This window comes from Crocodylus siamensis, chromosome 14 (genome assembly GCF_052110815.1).
Source record: "Crocodylus siamensis isolate JL-2025a chromosome 14, ASM5211081v1, whole genome shotgun sequence".
NCBI classification, from domain to species: Eukaryota; Metazoa; Chordata; order Crocodylia; family Crocodylidae; genus Crocodylus; species Crocodylus siamensis.
The window spans coordinates 26,331,816-26,354,823 of record NC_143408.1 but is presented as its reverse complement, the minus strand read 5'-3'; the positions used below and the strand labels follow the sequence as shown (position 1 = coordinate 26,354,823).

The following is a 23,008-nucleotide window of genomic DNA, read 5'->3' as shown; positions in this document are numbered from 1 at the left end:
ACGGTACGGGCGCTGAGCTGCACGGTGTCCCAGCCCCTGGTCCTCTGTGCCCAGGTGGGGAGACGCACGCGGGGTGCTTTCCAGCCCCTGGCCCTCTCACTGGTGCTGCCAGTGAAACCAGCCCCTGCTGTGGGAAGGAGCTGCTCCAAGCAATCGTTGTAACGAAGAGACCGTCAAAATGTCCAGGGTTTCGGGCCTGGAGCGACTTTTCTGTCCATGCAGTAAGAAAATCAAAACGTCGAACTCAACCGAAAACCTCACAGGGCTTTTCCCCTTCCTCTGTCCGCTCTGCTGAGTGGTGCAAGCAGGGACACGGCTGCATCAGGGCCCGGCGCCAGCTCGGGGGTCCCCTGGCGTCTTGTGACCCTGCTGCTGCATCCAGCAGGTAGCAAAGGTGGTCTCGACCAGACAGCGAGGGTGTTTGTGGCAAGGGAAAGGACAGAGCAGACTGACCGGCGAAGGAGACAGTGCGGGACGGATCCTGGCCTGCTCGTAATGCGAGGTGCCCAGTGGCGGGGGTGGAGGGCAAAGCGAATGCAGGCGTGCGGGCAGGAAAAGGCGGCTCGGGCGGTGGGTGAAAGTTAATTATACACGACGCCCAAGTGCAGGCAAGTGCTTCGAGGTGGGAAAACCCGGTGCTGCCCACAACCGCGTCCAGACACGACGCAAGCGCCAGCTGCAGACGGAGCATGTGGCGCCCAGGGGTGCTGGTGTGGGGAAGGCCCATGCCCACCTCCCTCCCTGCCACCTGTCCCAGGGCAGGCACTGGGGGCTTTTCCCAGCAAAACTCGAGCACAGGGGCAGCTCCTGCTGGAAAAAAAGCCAAGAGGCAAGAATAAGCTTCCCCCGCCACTTCCCACCCCCCACCCTGCTGTCCCAGGCAAAAAAAAAAAAAAAAAAAAAAGCAGCAAAGCGGCGGTATTCTGACTGCAGCGGCGGTCCGTAGGGCGCGCGGCGCGCTGCCTGCTGGGAGCGGTAGTCCCGGTGCGGGGCATGCCGGGCAGCGCGCCTTCCCGTGGTGCACCGCGCGCGCGGGAGGGCGGAGGGGGAGGTCATGGCGGCCGTGTCGCCGTCACTCGTGGCCGCCGTGCTGGCACACTCGGGCCGGCTGGAGAAGGAGGACCTGGGCGCCCGCCTCGCCCGCCTCTCGCGACGCGTCGACGAGCTCAAGGTGCGCGCGGGGGCGGGGCACGAGTGCGGGACAGGGGGCGGGGCAGGGTTGGGGGGCTTGATTGGAGTGGGGGCGGGGCAGGGGTTTTGGGGGGATTGGAGTGGGGAGGGGGGCAGCTGTGGAGGAGGGGCGGTGGTGGGGGGCAGGAGTGGAGAAGGGGCAGGGGTTTTGGGGGGACATTGATTTGAGTGGGGGAGGGGGGCAGTAGTGGAGGAGGGACCGTGTGGGGTAGGGGTTTTGGGGGGGCCTTGATTGCAGTAGGGGGTCCCGATCCTGACCCCCCTCTCCGTGGCTTCCCCTGCTGCAGGGCGAGGTGTGCACCATGATCCAGAAGAAGTACAGCGAGTTCCTGCCCAGCCTGCAGAGCGCCGAGGAGCTGGCGGCCCAGGTGGACCGGCTGTGCGGCAGCATCGACCTGCTCAGGGCCCAGATCAATAACGAGGTGACGTGCGGCGCCGGGTCAGGCAGCTCAAGGCGGTGCCCAGCCCAGGGGCAGGCGCAGGAGGCCTGACCCGCAGCTGCAGGGTGGCGCCCCTGTGTCCTTGCCCCGCCGGGCGCGCGCCGAGCCTGGTGCTGTGCTGAGGCAGCCGCCTTGCACTGTCAGCAAGGGGCCGAGCTCCTTCGTTGCTTTCACGCTCCGCCCCGTGCTTGTTGCCAGCGTTTGTGTAACGCACCATTAAGTGCGATCGGGAAGGATCAACTCTGCTCTGCTGCCCGGGAAACTGAGGCACAGAGAGATGCAGCGAGGTGGCTGAGGTTACGCGGTGCTTGTTGGTGGCATTGGGACCCAAACTCAGGCCTTTCTGCATCGCAGAAGATTGTGTTGACTGCAAGGTTGCTTTCCTGCCCTGTCCCCTACCAGCGATGCCCACAAAGACTAGTCTTGCACTGTCCATGCTGGGCCCTTTGAGTTCTCCCTGACCTTGGTGCTGATGTGTGTTAGGAAGGGTCTGATAGAGTCTGGTTCTTTCCCTTGACAAGGAGCGTGACCAGGTTAACGATCACAAGATGTCACATACTGCCTGGTCTGTTGCCGAATGGAAAAGGACAGCTTCCTAAGCGCTCCCCGAGCTCCTTGCCACATATACTGCCTAATTTTTAGGTTGCATTTCAGATTTGGACAGCGACAGCACTGAAGTCGGTTTCACTCATCTATGCTCAGTTTCACCTTGTAATACACCAGTGGTTTGGGTTCAGTCCTGCAGAGGATTAATCTTTTTTTGAGTTTGGAGATTAGCGGAAAAGTTGAAACATATCAGCACGTCCCCTTGACTATAAACTGGAGCCTGTCACAGGGACTTCACTCCTCGTTTCAATAGATAAAACCTGCAGTGTGTCATGGCCAGAGATCCTGGTTTTCGCTGATTTAAAAAAAAAATCCCCAACGTTTAGTTTATAAAAAGTAACCCATAATCCACATTTTTCTGTGATTTAAAATGAAACACCACTAATGCATAGATATCTATAGTTTCATAGTTTGTAGGGTTGGAAGGGACCTGAGCAGATCTTCTAGTCCGACCCCCTGCCATGGCAGGAAAGAGTACTGGGGTCAAATGACCCCAGCAAGATGTTCATCTAGTCTCCTCTTAAACACCCCCAGGGTAGGAGCCAGCACCACTTCTCTTGGAAGCTGGTTCCAGACCCGAGCCACCCTGACTGTGAAGTAGCGCCTCCTGATATCTAACCTAAACCTACCCTCTGCCAGCTTGTGACCATTATTCCTGGTCACTCCTGGCAGTGCTCGAGGAAAGTGACTTCCCCAATGCCTGCTGATCCCTCCTGACTAGTTTATAACAGGCCACAAGATCTCCCCTCAGCCTTCTCTTGTGGAGGCTGAACAGGTTCAGGTCCCGCTGCCTGTCCTCATAGGGCCTGCCCTGTTGTCCCCTGATCATACGAGTGACCCTCCTCTGGGCCCTCTCCATGCTGTCGACATCCCTCTTGAAGTGCGGCGCCCAGAATTGGACGCAATGCGCCAGCTGCGGCCTGACCAGTGCCGCATAGAGGGGGAGGATCACCGCCCTGGACCTGCTCGAGATGCATCTGTGGATGCAGGACAAGGTGCAGTTGGCTTTCCTGACTGCCTCCCCACACTGCCGGCCCATGTTCATCTTGGAGTCAGTGATGACCCCCAGATCCCTTTCCGTCTCCACGTTGACAAGAGGGGAGTTCCCCAGCCTGTAGGTATGGTGCCGGTTGTTCCTCCCGAGGTGCATCACCTTGCACTTGTCTGTGTTGAAACCCATCCTATTCTCGTCCGCCCACCCTTGTAACCTGTCGAGGTCTGATTGTAGCCTGTTGCATGCTTCCAATGTACCCACGTCCCCCCACATCTTAGTGTCATCAGCAAATTTGAACAGGTGCTTTTTACCCCCTCGTCCAAATCACTGATGAAGATGTTGAACAGTGCAGACCCGAGGACCGAGCCCTGGGGGACCCCACTGCCCACCTCCCTCCAGGTTGAGAAGGACCCATCCACCACCACCCTCTGGGTGCGGCCCTCCAGCCAGTTGGCGACCCATGTGACTGTGTGGGTGTCGACACCACAGCCCCCCCGTTTCTTAATGAGAACAGGGTGAGAGACAGTGTCAAAAACCTTCTGGAAGTCCAGGAAGATTATATCCACTGCTACCCCTGCGTCTAACGATCTGGTGATCTGATCGTAAAAGGCCGCCAGGTTTGTCTGACAGGACCTGCCACTGATGAACCCGTGCTGGTTGCCCCTAAGCACGCAGTCCCCTGCTGGCCTCTCCTAGATGTGTGCCCGCATAATTTTCTCGAACAGCTTGCCTAGGATCGAGGTGAGACTAACCAGCCTATAGTTTCCCGGGTCCTCCTTCCTGCCTTTTTTGAAGATGGGGACCACGTTGGCCTCTTCCAGTCCTCCGGTACCTCACCAGAGCACCACGAGTGCTCGTAAAGCCGCGCCAGGGGTCCTGCAATGACCTCGGCCAGTTCCTTTAGAACTCTAGGGTGGAGATCGTCCGGACCGGCTGACTTGAATACGTCCAGCCCCTCCAGAAGCTCCCTAACTAAATCCTCGCTAACCCGTGGCCCAGGTGTGCCTCCCCCAGGGCCTGAGGGGGGCCCAGCAGGGAGGTGGCTGTTCTGGTCCCTACTTAGGAAGACGGAGGCAAAGAAATCTTTAAACATGTTAGCTTTGCCGTCTGGTGTGACGACCAAGTTTCCCAACGCGTCCTGCAAGGGCCCCACATTACCCAGGACCTTCTTTTTACCCCCTACGTATTTAAAAAAAGACTTCTTATTGTCCTTAATCTGGGAAGCCAGTCCCAGTTCCATCTCTGCCTTGGCCTTCCTAACTGGCCCCCTACATCCCCGAGCAACTACAGAATAGCCCTCCCTGGTGGTGACCCCTTCTTTCCACCGGGTATAAGCCTCCTTTTTAGCAAGGAGACATTCCCAGATGCTTTTGGTGAGCCACAGAGGCTTGTGTGCTCTCCTGCTCCCTTTGATCCTCGTTGGGATTACCTTCCTTTGGGCTTGGAGGATCGTCTCCTTAAGGAGCGACCACTCTGCTTGAACACCTGGCTCCCCTCCCCCCCGGGACCTCAGCGCTTCCCCAACTATCCTCCTTAGCTCATTGAAGTCCGCCCTCCTAAAATCTAGGGCTGCTGCCTTACTGCAGGCCTTTGCCACCCTGCGCTGGATGGTGAATCCCAGCAGGCGATGATCGCTGTCGCCCAGGTGGTCGAGCACTGGCGTTGCATGTAGTGGCGTTGCATTTTTATTTTGGAAAAATGTGGATGTGGGATAATTTTTTTTAAACTGAAAATTGGGGATTTTTTTAAATCAGAGAAAACCAGGGTCTCTGGTCATGGCACATTAAGGTACAAGGGTGTGTGTGTGTATAAGTGTTGAAAATAATGTTGGGAAAAAATAGTATTAGACTTTTCTGGAGCATAAGATGGACTGATCCATATGGTGCAATTTGCTCTTTCAATTGTATGCAGCTCAGATTTAACCCAGGGACTTGATGTTTTTGTGTCGGTGTCGCTTTTAGAGAAATGCCATCCTAACATTTGGTGAACGTAGTGGGACTCATGTAGGCCTCCCATCTGTGCTGCTGTTGTAGGTCCAGCGAGATCTGAACGTTGCCATTGCAGAATTCAGTGAATTGAAGCAGCAGTTGGAGCGCAACACACTGATTCTGAGTGTGCTGAAAAAGCTTCAAGAGGTAAGAAGGGGATAGCTTCAGAGCCAGGCATTTGTCTTTACCTTTTGTTTCCCTGCTCTGATTTCTTTGTCTGTTGCCCTTAAACGACTGCAGATTTTCTGTCTAATCGGGCTGTTTTCAGAAGTGAGCTATGATTTGAGGACAGATACTTATTTGTGTTCAATGACATCTCATTCCTACAGTTTGATACTGCTATTAAAGACTATAATGCTGCGCTGCAGGAAAAGAAGTATGTTGTTGCAGCTCAACAGTTGGAAAAGGTAATATGCCTCCCAAGTGTGCAGAATGAACTTGCTGGTGAATGTTTTCAGTAAATACCCAATGATTCTTATTGTCAAAAGCTTACATGCCATTGGAGCGAGCACATTGCCTTGTTCCCCTCTCTATGTACATAGCTATCTCCATTTTCCTGATAGGCACGGAGTAGCCTAAAGCTGCTGGAATCTCGCAAAGGCTTTGAGCTGAAGATCCTGAAAGCGCTAGGCATGGAGCTCACGGTGCAGACCCAGAACATGCTCTATCAGCTGGGAGAGGAATGGCAGAAAATGGTGGTGTGGAAGCTTCCTCCTTCAAAAGGTGTTGATCATTTGGATTTGTTTTGGTGGTCAAGTGTGCCTGGCGAGAAAACCGAGTCCAAAGAAGCTAGTGAAGATGCTGAGTTGCATGGCTTTAGGTAGCTCCTCCTGCCCCGACGGCACATGTAATTGAACAGGCGCACCAGAGGCAGCTTATGTAGAATTTTGCTCTGCGTGGAAGCATCTTCGGTGTTTTGCAGGCAGTTTGAAGCATGCAGCAGCTTTTAAATTTTACTTTAAAGGTTTATTTTGGTCCATTCAGAAATAGACCAGGGAATGACACCAAAAAGACCAGGGCACTTCCCACTATTTCCTTTCCGAGTTTTGATGCTGTCGTTTTCCCCATGTCTTCTGTGACAGGGTTGTGGTTCAGACGTACCTCAGAACCACCTGGGGCAGTGTCAGATTGAAGGGTTTGGGAAAGTGATGCAGGCTCTCAGTTGAGATTGGTCTCTGAAATGTTAGGTCAGTGTGAAAAAACTCAGCTGGCACAGACTTGTTCTGCTGGTTACACCCGGCTTCCTCATGTTCATTGGGACACTCCCATTCTAGGGCTGTCAGACAGCGGTAGAGTAATGAAGCGTTGTTTGGAACGAAACTCTACAATTAGGGCTGTGAATAACGTGGGGAGGATAATTTTCTGCCAACTTATTTAAGGTAAAGTTTGGAATTAGGTTGTCAGATGACAGCATGGGTCATTTTGCAAAACTACTGGTAGCTGGAACCATGGCTGTCAGGGTACCAATTTGTTAGTACATGGGCTGTTATTGCTTCTAGAATACATCATGAAGCAAGTCCCTTTGCAGGTATGCAATCATACGCCTCTGTGCAGATCAAGCCTTGGCTGGGCAGGATGACAGAGTTGTTTTCAGTTCAGTCATTTGAGGCAGAGCTCGCCTGAATGGAGATTCATCGATTGTAAGGCCAGAAGGGACCTCGGAAAATTATCAAGTCCAGCCCCCTGCACCAGGCAGGAAAGATAACTGGGGGGTTAGGTAACCCCAGAATGTGACTGTCTAGTCTTTTTTCAAAGATTTCCAGCGTAGGTGATTGCACCACCTCTGGAGGGAGCTTATTCCACAGTCTGGACACCCTGACTGTGAAGAAGTTTTTCCTAATGTTGAGCCTGAATCAGTCTTCCAGGAGTTTGTTGCCATTACTCCTGGTTTTCCCCCCAGGTGCCCTGGTGAACAGTTGCTCACCGAGTCCTTGATGTACTCTCTTAGTTCTGGATGTACTCTCCTGAAGGAGCTGCACCCTTCTGGGAGGCCTGTCATTCACCTTGGTTTTATAACTTGTACCTAGCTGTAGCTCATTAAACATCCCAAAGTCCAAACAGTTGTAAGTTAGTTAGCCTTGCAAATTCATCGCAGAAGCTTGCCAGCCTGGGCATAAGATCCACTGATGTTTGTGGTAATAATGAGCACAGTAATGATCCTTTTGTACCTATAGCTGGAATTTTGGCAGGGCTCTTTAGATGCCTAAGACAGTAGGGCATTTTCAGGTTAGTGTGCTTGTTAGCTTTTATCAAAACAAGCTCCTGACCTTGTTGGAGTTATCTTAGGGAGGGAGAGGATGGTCAGGAAGGGGCTAGGTGTCCCAGCACTTGAAATGAGAAACCTTTGCTTGAGAATTGCAATAAAAAAATAGCACAAACAGCATGCAACAAGGTACTGTGCCAGAGGTGGGAGCCAGGTGCCCTGGAGATCGGTAGCATCAAACTCTTAATTCAGATGCAGAGGTCATGGAGAAGGGGAGGTGGAAAGTGGGCAGGTAAGGTATCACCCCAGCCTCCAGTAGAGCTCCTGGGCTTTTTTGGAGTCTTAACCTAGTGCTTGTAACCATTGTGGTTCTGCTCTTTCTCTTTAGAGCTCATCACTCTGGAGTCAGCAAGGCAGACAGAGCTGCACTTGTGCACAAAGCTGCTGAAGGAGGAGGAAATTGCTGATTCACCTGTCGCTTCTGTGCTCCAGGCTTTTGCCATCCTAGGAGAATTGCACACCAAGATTAAATTGTTTGGTAAGTCACATACTTGTGTGAGCTGTTGGAAGGTGCTTTGGTGGGAATGGAGCTGATGGCAGCTCGTGGGGTATGGGTTTGTTCCAAGATGCTGTTGGAGTGGGGCTCAAAAGGGACAAGGTGAGGAAGAAGGCGTACAGTTGCTGGCCTGGCCGGTCAGTCACACAATCCAGCAGTTTTCTTGCCAGGCGAGCAAAACCAGCCACTACCTCCCCTTCTCTGGGCATGGTGTTGGTCTCCTGGACCCTGGACCCAGCAGGCCCTTGTCTCACACCCAGGTTCCCTGCCTCGCTGGCTTTCCCCACCTTGAGGTTCTGTCTGCGGGCAGGTTCCCGAGTAGAGAAGACCCTCAGGCCAGCTGTAGCATGTCTCAGAACCAAGATACCTGAAGTTTTCTAATGGCTGGTACTCCCTTCTGTCATACCCTTTTATCTATGCGACCTGTCCAGAAAATGTGCCTATGTTAGCTTCTGTGTTGGCAGGCTGTCTGTCCTCCTCTGCTATTGGAGCACTCTTGAACGTGACTGCTAAAGTTCTCCCCTTACATCTCTCTGACAATGGGGCTTTTCCCACAAGTATTTTTCCCCCCATCAAAGTGTTAGGTTGTTCAGTGCTGACCAGTGGTTATGCAGCCTGATGGGTTGCTTAGGTTGGGTCTGCAAAGCTCCCCTCCAGGTGTAGCCCCCTCATCTACGTGAACTGAGACTGTTGCTGGTTCCGTGTGGCCTCAGGGGCTTACAATAACAGGTGCTAGTAAAGCAGTTGACGAGCACTGACAGGTGCTGAGGTACCAGCACCAGGCTGATTTTGTAAATTAGTTATAATGTGATTGTTAGAAACACCTCATTGCCTGAGGTCCCAAGTACGTTTATTTGCACGAAGCACATCAAAGCCAAACCAAGCCTGCTGCTGTGCAAGCTCTCCCTGTTATTATGGTAGCCCCAAGGGAAGGCTCCCTATCTTCCTGTAGCGCGATCTTGCGAGCGAGATGCCCATCATAGCTAATCCCTGCACGAGCGAGAAGCTTGTCAGACAGAGTGCTGATGCCTAAGGCGGTCTTTCTCTTCCTTTCCCAGGCCAGTTATTGCTGAAGTGCATCCTCAAGCCACTGATTTCTCACCCATCCCTTCAGCCCTCAGTCACGGAGCAGCCTGAGGCGGTCGTCTTGCGGTTTGAGACTATAGAGCCTAATTCAGAGCCGTCGTCTCCAGTAGAGGTGTTTGACAAGATCAGGCTGGTTCTCGAAGTCCTCCACACACAGCTGCTGAGTAGGTAGTCTGCCCTCTGCGGGTTAGCATGAGATTCCACTCACCACAACGGGCTCATCTGCCTGGAGCGGAGGCCTCAGAATAGCCAGCCATGGTTCACAGCAGTGCCTGTCTTGTGTAGGAGTGCCTGTAATACTGGAGCAGCAGCGCCCTGCCCAGGGAGCTGTAGGGTTGCTTTGCAGCTGCGTGGCAATGCTCAGGGCAGCATTGATGCCACATAGCTAAACGTTGCTCCCCCTGTGTTGAGACCCCCTAAGTTTTCCAGGCCCTTGGGTCGCACAAAACTGGGCCTACAAGCAGCTTTGCCTCCTCTGTTCTTTGAGTCTGTGTGGCAGATGGGGAAGGCTAGGAAGATGGGAAACAAGAGACTGTCTATGAAAATTGTGGTGTTAGGGTCATGGACTTTGAGGAAAGTAGCCGGGACACTGACGTGAGGAAACAGGGCCAGAATGACAGCTTGTGCCATGACTCGGAACACTAAGGAGAAGCGTAAAACAGTAATTCAAATATGATTACTGCTGAAAGACTCTAAGAATGAATGCTCCTCTGTGGTCAGTTTTTCTTGTTTGACCAGTATAGCCAAGGCAGGACTGTCATGTAAAATGTCAGGATGTGATTGTCAGAGCTGGAAGCCTGTTCTAACCCAGGGGGCCCCAACCTTTTGCTGGCATGCCTCAAGTTGGCACTGCACCTTCCCTGACAGCCACTCTGATCCCCTTATCCTGCCCGAGATGCTGCTTTGCGGGAGTACAGAGGTGCTGTCTGTTCCCACCTCTGTACTCCCGTGGCAGTCTCACTGCAGGGTGGGCACCCCTGCTATAAGCTGTGCAGCTTTGAGATACAACTAACTAGTGCCAGCATGGCTAAGCCGTTCGTGCAGCAGATGCACCAGCAAAACAGGGTCACTTTTACACAAAATCTGTTGGTGACAGGGAGTTTGATAAACCAAGCACAGGCCCAGATGTGAAAAATGGCAGGTGGCACCAGCACCGGCTTCTTTTCCCAGTTCATTGCACTGCAGAAGGGTCTGTCCTACAGGGCGGGTGAAAATGTATTTACTTTCTCTTGGATCTAGACATGCCTGTGGATGAGTGCGTGGAAGGTGAGAAGGATGGCCGCACTGTGTTAGCACAGGTGCTAGGTGACATCATCTGGGAAGAGCTGTCGGACTGCCTCATCCAGGACTGCCTGGTATATTCGATTCCCACAAACAGCAACAAACTGGAGCAGTATGTGGAGGTAGGATGCAGCCCTCAGAATTCCTGTAGTGCCAAGTCAGGAAAGGCAGCCTCAGTGGTCATTGCAACTGGCTTGGCTCTCATCCTCTCTGTCCCCTGCTGCACTAGGAGGCTTTGAGGTTGCACAGTGGTGCATTGCCCTGCTGTGCTGATAACCCAGTGTTTTTACTTAAAGTTGTGTCCTTTCCTGTGCCCCGGCACAAAAATTAGCTGTGTGCAGAGAGCAATAGTGAGTCCCTGAGCACAGATGAAGCCAGGCTGAGCATGCTTTTGTCAAGAAGCTGCTCACAACAAGGGCATTAGCAGATTAATTGTGGCAGCGTATCTGACTCATAGTCACTGTTTTGAGGATACGTGGGTGCTGGAGGCACTGGACAGCTCCATGCTGTGCTGTGATGCCAGGAGAGTGATGAACGTTGCCAAACCATCAACACTGCTCCTCCTGCGTTGCTGCTGCTTCCTCTCCCCAGCTGCCCTGTGGTGCCTCCTCCTGCTGTTCAGCCAGGAGTTGTACCTTCCTTCTCAATAGATGTGCATGGCATATAAGGAGGATGTTGGGATGGCATACCAAAGGGTCGAGTGCCTTCAGCACAAAACTCAGAGTTTTTCTGTGAGAGCTCTGAGTGTGGGTTTCAGAGCCAGAGCCTGACCTCTGACCCTGCTGATCAGTGTACGATAGCTTTGTACATTAACATAGGCTGCCGATGTATGCCACTTCCTTCGCAGGTGATTAAATCCACGGAGGAATTTGAAAAGGCCCTGAAGAGCATGTGCTTTCTAAAAGGAGACGCCACAGACTTGCTGAAATACGCCCGGAACGTCAATGCCCACTTTGCGAACAAGAAGTGCCAGGACGTGATAGTGGCGGCCAGGGACCTCATGACCTCAGAAATCCACAACACTGTTAAGGTGCTGGCTGTTGTATTATACCATTTCACTTATCTGTAAGAACACTGGTTGCCGTGGAAGGGCAGATTGTTTCAAGGAGGCTAGATCTCCTTTCTTTATCTGGGGAGACTTTGCAAGGCGAAGCTTTGTCCTGAAGCTTTAGGCAACTCTCCGGTGCATGAGGGGCTGACAAGCAGTGGATGAAAAGTGTGAAAGTTTTCCCTGTGTGAGATGGCTAACAGTCGGGTGCATGTGGCAACAGAAAGAAAATGGAAGAGAGCATTGCCTACTAGGTGTTGCTTCTTCCACTTTGAGTGTTATTTAGTTTTCTGAGCCCAGCACTGGAGTTTGCATATAGTCGCACAGAGTTTGCAGCCTGGAGCACGTGCAGGGACTATGTGGTCCATTACGTATCCGCCTTGTGCTGTCCCCGTGTTGCAGGCTCCAGGGCATGACGTGTCTCTCGTTTTCCCTTAGATAACACCCGAGTCTTCAGTAGCATTGCCAGAACTGCCTGACCCCATGGCGGGGGATCATGTGAAAATGCAAAAAGCCTCCAAAACTCTGCGCAACGAGATGGTGAACTTAGAAAATGAGACCAAGCTGAGCCAGCACACGTTCTCTCTGCCTGCCTGCCGCATCAGTGTGTCAGTGGAGAGACTAATGGAGCTGGCTTATCAGACGCTGTCAGAAGCGACAGCCAGCACAGATCAGTGGTAAGACCTAGGGGCTAGGGGGAGCACTGGACCCTGGGATACCCCAGTGCAGAGGACCATACAAGAGATCTGTTGTGAGATAGGAAGCATTTGAAACGATGGAAAATGTTGTTTTGGGAATGGAGATAAAGTCATAAAGGAGAGCTGCTAGGTGTCCAGCCACAGGCTGAACCCCCCAGGTATATCCTACATGCTAGTACTGTAGGAGTGGCTGCAGGAGCACTGGGGGGACTTTTACCACATGGTAGGTAGGGTGGTCAGTCACAGAGGATAGCAGCAGTTCGCAGCTGATTTGTAGTTGCAATCTCCTTGAACTGGCCAAAGTGAAAGCAGTAGGTCTCCTCACATGGTTTTTACTGGAGTAGCTATTGACGTATCAAAAACTGCACCTCTTGTGGATTGAAAAGGCACCGGTTCACTGGTATCGGTGCCAGGCATGTCTTGTGTGGCCTGCCTGCTGTTATGCAGTGTTGGTACCTAACACCTGGCCAAGGATACCAAGCAGCAGTGCATTTCAGAGACCCAATGTGAATATTGCAAGGGGACAGCCATACCGAGTTCTATAACTTACCCGTGCTGGAGACCACCATCCCCTTTGGAGAGGGAGGGTTTCCTATGTACTGGGTGCCAGACAAATGGGGTTTAAGTTGCAGGTGCATTCGTGTGTGTTAATTGGGGAAAATTCCCACTCCTCAGTGCCAGAGGCTTTTTAATAGTCTATTCCTGACATTGGTCTGTAGGGCCAGAGTACGCCTCTGTCTGACAGGGCTCCTCCAGGCACAGCTGCCGAGCACCCAGGAGTGCCCATAGTACTGGCTGCCTGCCCTCTGGGTGACATGGCTTTGTGGGGAGCCTTTGTAAGGCTGCTCAGGTGTTTCTGTCTGTTGACATTGTGACTTACAGAATCAATTCTGCCAACTCCTCCTTTGTGCGTGTGAAGGGCAGGGAATGGTGTTTGTTGTTCTTGGGTAGATATGACTGAGCTGGGTAAGAGCAAGAGGCAGATGTGTGAAAGAGGCTGGGCATTAGCGTGCAGGCCTGGAGGGAGCTTATACCCTGGAGGCAACATATGTTGCCTGGTGATGGTGGATACATGTTGTGGGCGCGGTAAATAAAAGATTGGGGCATTATTCGCCCTTCCCCATTGGCACAGCCCTGGGTTTGACCTTCAACAATATGCCTCATGTCACCCGCCCAGAGGTCTGTGACTACAGCTTTGCCCTGGTGGTGACTACCAGGCCACGTGTGCTTGCCGAGCTGTCATCCAGGAGCCTGTGCTCAGGTGGCAGCAACTGATGCCTGTGAGTCTGCAAGCAGGATTCCTGGGTTCTACTGTAGTTCAGGTGCAACTCGTAAATGCCAGCGTCTATGCCTTGTGCTGGTCCCTGTCTCTTCAGTACCATCCTGACTCTGCGGAGTGTGGTGGTAGATAATTGTTCAGTTACAGTAAAGGGGGTGGGGAGGACCAGCGTGCACCCAGTGTGAGCCAAGCCTGCTGCTGTGGCTACAGCTTGTGCCACGTGCATCCACGAAGGAGATGTAGGCAGCAGATGTAGCTGTGCTGGTTACTGCTGAGACGCTGTAGACAGTGAATGTGCCTCCCTCGGCAGTGCCTCTGGAAACTGTTGGTACAGCTAGGTGACCAGGTAGCAGTGCAGGGAGATGTGGTAGCTGCACCAGTCTGTACACCCTGTATCCAAATCCTACCTTTTATATGAGATGAGGCCGTAAGTGCACTATGCTGCAGCAGTGCTCTTGTGAACATCTTGCTGTTGTCACATGAACCAAAAGCAGTGCAGCCAAAAGCAAGGTGCTGTGGACGGGGTATCTAGCGCTGTCAACCAGCAGGCCAGCTGGGATGCTTGATGGAACGTGCTTCACTGACCTAGGCACATAAGAGCCACCCCACTCTCCACACCCCCCCCCCAGGGCTCTGTGGGTTATTTGCAGCTTCATAGTCCTAGCACCTCTGTAAAGACCAGCTAGATGCCCTGTTACTTCCAGCTGCAAGCTGAACAGGAGCCTTTCTTTCCCTTTGCAGTTGTATACAGCTCTTCTACGCAGTGCGAAACATCTTCCAGCTGTTCTACGATGTCGTGCCAACCTACCACAAGTAAGTGGTGCTTGTGCCATGCTCTCCAAATGCCTGCGTTAAAAAGGAAGCCGGGCCTTTTATAATGGTTGCACCTGTTTTGGCATTTGTCTGATGGGTTTGTGGCTGGACAGGTGGAGGCTTGTGCTGTTTCTTGAAAAGGGTCCTTGCTGCTGCAGAATATTTGCTAAGAGAGTCTGAGTGTCTGGCACCCCAGAACAGGGAGCTGGCTGTGTATTCCTGTAACAAGGAGAAGCTGAGTAGGACCCTGGTGGCCTGCTCTGTTGGTACACAGCATATTTTACAAATGTCACAAAAGCATCACGAAGCCCAGTAGGAAATCTTGTCCAAATGGGGTCCAGCCACAGATGAGGCTTGCACAGTGGATTTCTGCAACACGAACAGTAGTCTGCTTTGGCCAGGCATTGAATAGCAGGGTCCCTGCTGGGGTGTAGAATGGCTGTGCACACTTTGTGCATCTAGCTCATTATAGTAGAGGTAACAACCTGGTTTTCAGCCAGTTCCAGGCCTTGGTTCAGGCCATGTAACCCTTCAGCTCTTGCCTGGCAACGAGACTGTTTCCTGGTGTGTGGTCCTGGTTTCTGCTTACAGGAAGGAGTATTAGTAGGGACAAAACCAGAACTGAGTTTCAGGAAGCTGGGCCCTGCTTACCTGGTATGACCTGTCTGGGAAGGTTTCTCCTCTGCCTGCCCTGGGCCTGCTTGCAGGCTAAACTGAAATGTCTCTCTCACCTCTGTTTCTGGATCTGGCCCAGGGTGAGGGTGCAGAAGTGTCAGGGTTAGGCTTAGCACAGAATTAATGGGTCTTTGTTTCTCTTCCTTCTCCCGCGGGTAGAGAAAACCTGCAGAAGCTGCCGCAGCTCGCTGCCATTCACCACAACAATTGCATGTACATTGCTCACCACCTGCTGACACTGGGCCACCAGTTCCGATATCGCCTTACCAGCATGCTGTGCGATGGAGCGGCAACATTTGTGGATTTGGTTCCTGGTTTTCGGCGGCTCGGTAATGTCACATCTAATATTGCAGTCTTTCAGCTGACCCAAGTACATCTTGTCCTGGCAGTTATTCCCAAGCCCTTTGTCATTTTCTGTCAGCCAGTAATTGGAGCAGCCATTTGAAAATGGAGAAGGCCTGAGAAGTCACTTGGGCACAATGAGACCCCAGGATTGGTGGGTTGGGGTTTCCGAGGGCTTGTGAGACTTAATCAAGGGTGAAGAATGGCATCGCAATCATCGTGAGCTTGATCACTACTTCATGGCGTCATGTTTTAAGGGGAGCACAGCAAGTGGGCACACGCGTTCCTCTATAGTGTGATGTCAGTCTACAGCAGCTTTCCATCTCTGCATCTGCCAAGACAGACAGTCTTGTCCCAGAGTGCTGGCTTTGAGTAGCCTTAGGGGATAACCCGCAAGGCTACCCAAACCCAGCGTCAGAAGTGGCCGGGCCCTTCCTGTAGTGGCACAGGGCCACTGTGGCTTTATATACACAGCCTCCCTTCTAACTGACCAGAAGGGCTCCTGAAAAGTTGACATGAAAGCACGAAGCCGTCCTCAGCGCTCTCCAGCTGTACCGTGTGTGTAGGAGCACCCAGTGTCAGGGACAACTCCCTGGGCAGAGATTTAGTTACATGGGCATGTTGGAGGCCTGTCTTATAGTCCACAAATGGTTCTGTAGCTCAGCTCTGTTCCAGCTGCATTCAGCACCTCCTTGGTGTGCTGTGAGAAGTCACTAGGGTCCCAGCCAAAGCATGAGGTAGCAGCAGAGTAGGGCGCACTACACATGTCTGGCCATGCTAGGTTACCTAGTCTGTGGCAGTGTAAGGAATAGGGGTGGGGGTTCTGTGGCAGAAGTGCTGCAGAAGGGTTCATTGCCTGCAGAAAGGTGGACAACAGGTGCTCTAGGGTCTGGGCAGAAGTTAAAGAACTGGAACATGGGGAAGTGTGCAAATAAGATTAAGAGCTCTCTCGCTCAGTGGTAAGGCTGCTGTCTAGCCCCCTTGTCATTTGTTGGCACTGTGGGAAGCAGAGCTGTGAGAGCTCTTACATGCTAGGTACAGGTGGGGTGACTGAGATGACTTTGTCTTTGCCCATGCAAATAATTGTTTCCTTCTGCCCTCACCTGTCACGCCAGGGATTGAGTGCTTTCTGGCCCAGATGCGTGCCCAGAAGGGGGAGCTCCTGGAGAGATTGTCCAGCGCAAGGAATTTTTCCAATGTGGATGATGAGGAAAACTATGCTGCAGCCAACAAAGCCATAAGGCAGGTGAGCAGTGCCAGGAGGCAGGTTTCCCAGGTCCTAACCAAAAGGCCAGTTGTCCCCTGTGAAAAAGGGGTCATGAGACTGCAGCACTGATGCAAGGCAGGGAAGTCAAGTTTAGCCAAGGAGAGACAAGAGCCTTTGCTTGCTATCCTTTGGTGGTGCTGTGTGGTCTGTGTGGAACATAGAATGGGGGCAGTGTTGTTTCCACTGACTTCCAAGGGAAAGGCAGCTGTAATGTGAAGTCATACCCACAAATGACAAAAATGGAAACTGGGTGTCTTGTGGTGACCCTAAGATTTTTGAGGGGAGCAGTAATGCATTGTGACTAGCCGCAGAGATAAGTGTGATACGTCACTCTAGTAACAGGAGCCACTCTGAAGTCACAGGTGCCTGCACCAGCAATTGTGGCTAACTGGGGCCCATCCATCCCCAGGTGTTGCACCAGCTGAGGAGACTGGGCAAAGTCTGGCAGGATGTGCTGCCAGCGACTGTGTACTGCAAAGCTATGGGGACGTTGCTGAACACAGCCCTCGTGGAGATCATCAGTCGAGTCACAGCCTTAGAGGTAAGAACCGAGGGCGGGTGTGGGGCATGCCAGGGCTAACGCGTAAGTGTAAATGTAACTCCTGGAATATGTGGTCACTGTGCAGATGAACTGTCAGGATTCAGGTGCTGTTGTCTGCCAAGGAAGTAATGAGTAGGTATAATGTGATATGAGTGATCTGGGTGTCTGTAACGTGGGCCCCATTGAGCCTGCAGAGAGGAGGAAATCCTGAATCCATGGAAGGGAAGGGCAAGATGCCTGGTGATCACACCAGAGGAGATGTTCCATGCTTTTGGATGGGGTACCCAGTTCCCTGGGGACATAGTAAAGGGTGAGGACAGTGTGGCTTTGACATGGAGATGGTGGTACCTGCAGCAGAGATCAGGAGGCAGTACCCTGAGGTCTGATTGCTGGGGGAATGGCACTACCCCTTGCAAGTGACTCAACCTGACCCATCCCCTGCCATGCAGCTGTACCGAAGTGTGAATCTAAAAGCGACTGCCTCTGACAGTCCTAAGCCTGTTCCCAAAGGGCCAGTGCAGTCCATTGCCGCAGATGGTTAGACAGAGTGCAGTGTAATTCTGGAAGAGTGAAAGAGACCTGACCACATGGAGTCTTGTATTTAATCTGGGTACCTGTGGCACAGATTTCAGCAGTGTCGGGATATAATGTGGGTGCCAGGGCAAGTTGGACTAAGGGAGGTAGCTGTGTAGAGTGGCTCCTAGGTGCCAGGTGTCTGCTCAGGTGAGTTGTGTGCTGGCCCAAGGAGACACTAAAACCTACTAGGCTGCCTGGTAGGCTCCTTGTTTAGGAGCAGGGAGTAGCCCCAGGGCCTTGGTGAAAGGGGCATGGTGGTGAGAGTTCCTTCAAGACCCAGGCAAATCTGCAATGCCCATGCTGGGCTACAGTGAGGGAGCTGACAATGTCACTGACAGACAGTCCCCTGGCATTTTGTTCAAGGATTCCCCCCTGCAATAAAGTAAGGCTGCTCTACTGTAGACACTGTGCAACAGTGCTGCTGTGGTGGCCTTCCTGGAGTCCAAGCGCTCCACTTTTCCCTGTGCATTATCAACAGATCTGCCTGCATCCTATGTAGATGCTGGTTGCTGAGAGGCATGCAGCTAAGGCGTGCGACTTGTCTGGTGGCAGTGCCCTCTGCCTCTGGGGTCCCAGGGTTGGGTGTCCATCACAGGAGGTGATGCAAGGACAGCATGCATAAGAATAGATGGAAAGGAAATCCCTGTTTGTAGCAAAGGATTATGATGTGCTGCTGCATGTCTTACAGCTCTGAGCTGTGCACTTAACACCTCCCTGCAAAGAATAGGGCCTGTCACATGTCTTGTGTGCAGGAGCCCATTCACAGGGAGAGGGGTTGGGCCATGCAGCCTGATCCCAAAGCCCCTTCTTCTGCCTGTGCCGCCACTGCACAGGCGGGAGCACATAAGCACTCCCCGTCTCTCTCCTCGTGCCTTCAGGACATCTCAGCAGAGGATGCAGACCGGCTGCACTCCCTGTGCAGGACCATGGCAGAGGAGGGGCCACGGGTGTTTGCCCCACTCCCCAATGAGAGTGAGAATCGGAAGTACCAGGAGGAGGTGCCTGTCTATGTGCACCGTTGGATGACATTCAAGCAGCTGATGCTGATCCTGCAGGCCAATCTCCAGGAGATTGTAGATCAGTAAGTAGCTATTCTGTCATACGGGAGGAGTCCCCTTGGGGTGGCACAGGTAGTAGAGAGTTCATGGCCGGGGTAGGGGTCTGTATCTAGGGCGTGGAAGAGTGGGACTGGTGGTAATGGAATGGAAAATGCAGGCATAGGTCCTGCATCCAGCCTCCATCCTTGTTATCTGGACTTCATGTGCCGCATGCAGTTTTTGATGAAGGACGGGCATTGTCCAGAGGTGTTGGCTGGTGGCAGGAGTGGAAGCACCCACCCTAAGGGCCCAGCCAAGAGATGGTGGCATGTGATTTGTGACTTGTCTGTGAGACTGAAGTGAAGCCCAGCAGTTTTTTTGCTGAGGCCCCCCAATATAGCCCTGTGCTTTGTGGGAGGGGCTGGCTCTGACCAGTCTGGAGGTGGTTTCCCTCAGGGGGCCTGCCTGTGTCTGCAAGTGGCACCTTGCAAAGAGTGCTCATATCTGGTGGAGATGGGAAGGAGTATGAAATGTGACCCTCTAGTCCCATCTGAGCCGCCCCAGCCAGCTCTGCAGCCCAGAGGTGGACAGGAACTGTCCTGGACCCTCTGGAAAAGCTGGCATAGCAGCCTTGAGCTCTGTTGTGCAAGAGTAGCGGGGAGAGTGGGGCCTGGCTCATGGCTGCCAGCTCTGGAACTGACCACGGAAATTATGGAGTCAAGGCACATGCGTCATGCTGATGCATGCCTCTAACCTCCTGCTTGTTTGCAACACTTAGAGCTCCTGTGGCTGCTGCTGGTTCCTTATCCTTGCAGGAGCAGTAAATGCATGGAGCCTGGTGTTCCTGGCTGGGAGAGGGGCACGCAGGCCAGAAGCACCCTCAGAGGTGGGCAGCCTAGATGAAAGGCATCCTCGGGGGCCTCCAGGCCTGGAGAAATAGATCGGGGGCATAAAAGGGATTAGGCAGGGGCTAAAGACAGCTGTGGGCATGGTTGTTCTGAACAGTAACTGGCTGGCCATGCTCCCTTGCAGGTGGGCGGACGGCAAAGGGCCCCTGGCAGTGGAGTTCTCCCCCGCGGAGGTGAAGAGCCTGATCCGAGCCCTGTTCCAGAACACGGAGAGGAGAGCCGCCGCTCTCGCCAAGATCAGATAAGCGCACCTGCCCCGCGCCACGCCCAGGTCCTGCAGGCCTGGGAACTGGCCGTTCTGAACAAAGCCTGGACCCTAACTGGTTTTCTAGCACTGCCTAATTTCAGCAGTACACAGGTGCTCCTTGGAGGTCGGTGGCAGGGGAAACCCAGCCAGGCACACGTGTCTACGTGGAGCGGTGGAAGGAGGCAGGACCTCAGGCAACCTAAGGGGACCGTGTGTCAGGACTTTCAATTCCTGCTCCATCCATTGGCCTGTTCTGCAGCGAGGGGGTCCTTGTCCTAGGGGCTGAGCTTTGCACCTGTGGGGCAGGGGTCTGCAGCAGTATGGGTTCCTGCCTGCCCTCCTTTTGACTGCTCCTTCCCACCATTGCCACTGAGGGACAGCGACAGATCCCTATCTCCAGGCTCCTGTTTTGGGGCTGCACAGGATGATGCTGCCATCCTGTGCTGGGTGGTGGCATTTCTTGCTATGCTGGTGGGGGAGCTGCATACCGTAGGGTGATGTGTCTGACTCCTGGGCTCACTATCTATGCAGCTTTGTCAGTGAAAGTGAGAATTGGGCCCCCCTGTTGTCCCTCGCTATCCCACTCTTCGTGCTCCGGGGCCTGGCAGTGGTGAGCATCTTGGCGCGGGTGGTCAGGTGCCTGGCATCACTCTGGAGTGGCTATGTTTGTTGGCAGGAAGCCTGGCAAGGTAGTGGGCTGTAAGTGTTGTGTGTGCCTGAATGAACTTCACCAGAGGTGGCTGTGAGTGCAGTGGGCAGGGGCTTGTCTGGCTGGGGTCGAGGGTGGGATCTTTCTGTCTCCCAGGGTGAGTGGCCTTAAATCACCTGTGCAGTGTGTAGTCATGTTTTGCCTTTTCAGGTGTGCAAGCCAGGTCCTTCTGCCTCCTCCCTGGCTTGTGGTGTGTGCCTGGCAGTCATCTGCTCTGCCCTGGAGGAGTCTGCCTCTGCATGGGAGTGCTTAGGGAGAGGGGCTTGGGGGGGGCTTGAGAGTGGAGCTGTGTGTGCAGGGAGGCTGGCCCAGTGGTGCGGCTGAGGAGTCGTGAGTGGAGGTGCCTGCCTGGAGTCCCCTGACCCTCCGCCCCCTGATCCTGAGGAGCAGCAGGTGGGGAGAGATGTCCCTCCCCAAGTCACCTGGCAGGGGAACTATAGCATGCTCAGGCCTCCCTCTGTCTGGGTGAGGCAAACAAGTGTCTCCTCCTGGTTCATGGGGTGACAGTCCTGGTGTGTGGTAGTCCTGTGCTCTGTTGGACTCCTGTTGGGGGAAATGTCCCCACACCTTGTCTACAGTCCCTACAGTGGTAACCAGGAGAGGGGACATTTGTGGGGGTGAATATCTGGGGCGTTGCGGCTGCTGCCGGTGGCAGCAGGCTTGCAAGCTACCTAGATGGCCAAGTCAACAGAGTAGCTGCAGAAAAAATAAGTGGCCTCATGTGGCATAGGAGCTCAAGAAAGGGAGGACTGGAGGCATGTGGTAGCTTGTCTAGGGGGTGGTGTGTGTATTTGTGGTGTCTTATGGTGGGGGGTTTCCAATTCCTGGGTGTCCTGGGTGGCAATAGAGGCAGATCAGTGGAGCAGTTAGTTAGCTAGATGCCAGGCATAAGGTGTGTTGTTTCGCATCCCAGAAGTCCCAGCAGTAAGTGCTCCTGGGCAGCACTGCTCTGGCCATAGAGTTGGGTGGTGAGGTGTTGAGGACTGGGGGTAGTTAGTCAGTGAGGCAGTAGGAGGGAAAAGACAGGGAAGGGAAAGGAAGGAGCTGTGGCTGAGAGGTGTGGAAGAGGACAGCTGGTATTATTTCCCGAAGTGAGGTGTTGTTGTGCAGCACTGTCAGTGCCCAGGTGTCCATCAGGCAGCAGCCCTGGGGTGGGTAGCTAGCAGGCTCCTCTGGCAGGGTGGAAAAAGTTGTGTTGTGGTTGCTTTTTACTGTTTTTTCTCCCCTTGTGCATTCCCCGTGGCACCTCCCTGTCTGAGAACTGGACATGGCTGGGCACCTCCCTGTCTGACTTGGCTGGGGAGTGTGGTGGGTGCTCGCTCTGGGGAGCTGCCCCACGTCTGAGCATGGCTGAGTGACCTGGGTGTCTGCGTACTCACGGGTGTGTTAGTGCAGCCTGGTCTCCATGTGTGTGGTGGCTCTGTGCAGGTGGGGTGGTGCCTGCGTGAGTATGTGTGCTCCCACTCCTCTCTGTGCCTAGTCCTCGTGCAGTGTGAGTCAGTGGAGCACCCTGAGGGGGCTTTAGGTGGTACGTCCAACCCCACTAGCAGAGACGGTTCTTCCCCTGTGCAGTGCACTGGGCTTGGAGGGGGCTGACAGTCAGGGCTTGGTGCTGTGTCCAGCAGTGCAGGTGCCATCCAGCCCCCAGAGAGGTCCCAAAGTGCAGAATGAGGGGAAGGCCAGAGGGCCTGGGCTACTAGGGGCTGTCTCCTGGGGCATGTGTTGGGACCTGCTGTGAGCCCCCTGGGCCTGAAGCTTGCTCTCCCTCTCCCCAGGGAGTCCCAGGGCCTTGGTGCTTGTTGGCTGCAGATGCTGGAAACTCTCTCTGGTGACTTGTGTCCAAAGAAGCACCCTCCATACCTCCTTGTACTGCGTGCAATTAATAAAGTGATTCCTTCCAGCAAGCACGATGTCTGTGTCTCTCTGAGGGGTGGGGTACAGGGCCAGACAGAGACAGGGGAGGGAACGCCTACTAGAGGGGCAGGGGGCCAGGAGCCCAGCCAGGTCAAGGGCAGCTGTGTCTGGTTGTTCACCCTTGCTGAGTATTCCAGTCCTTCCATGCCAGAGGCGGCTGGGGTGGCCAGGTGAGAGTCCTGTCCTGCCTGGAGCGTGGGAAGCACTGTGCTTCTCAGGGGGTGCCAGCCCACAGTCCAGAGCAAAGGAAGCCAGAGGAAGTGGGGCAGAAGCAGTCGTGGAAGCCCCAACGGCAGCCTGCTAAGGAATGGGCCTGGGACGTTTGTGTTTAGAGAGGACAAGGAGCTTTGATGTCCCTTTTTGGCCCAGCATCAGTGGAGCCTAGTGGGTGCTTTTGCAGTGATCCCAGTTCTGAGCGGACGCGTTTCTTAGAAGACGGCCCCTCCGAACAGAGTGCAGGCGTAACTCCAGAGGACGTTGCTGACAGAAAGAAGCTGATCTTGTACACACAGACCTGTGCACACTGGCAGTGGACAGCGCACGTCAGAACCCGGTGGCTGGGCGGTAAGTAACTGCATAACTTTTCTCAGTGCAGCAGATCTTGATTTA

At 53.6% G+C, this 23,008-nt stretch overlaps 1 protein-coding gene across 1 annotated transcript; it reads left to right on the top strand.

Moving 5' to 3' along the window:
• Positions 1-1,022: 1,022 nt before the first annotated feature.
• On the top strand, positions 1,023-22,389 carry ZW10 (zw10 kinetochore protein). The gene is made up of 16 exons (XM_090027418.1): positions 1,023-1,171; positions 1,479-1,613; positions 5,265-5,366; positions 5,549-5,626; positions 5,783-5,942; positions 7,811-7,960; positions 9,037-9,228; positions 10,304-10,467; positions 11,193-11,375; positions 11,832-12,070; positions 14,112-14,183; positions 15,018-15,187; positions 16,316-16,446; positions 16,877-17,008; positions 18,463-18,665; positions 19,654-22,389. The coding sequence occupies exons 1-16, from the start codon at positions 1,055-1,057 to the stop codon at positions 19,772-19,774; spliced, it is 2,349 nt and encodes a 782-aa protein (XP_089883544.1). The 5' UTR covers positions 1,023-1,054; the 3' UTR covers positions 19,775-22,389.
• The last annotated feature ends 619 nt before the right edge of the window (positions 22,390-23,008 follow it).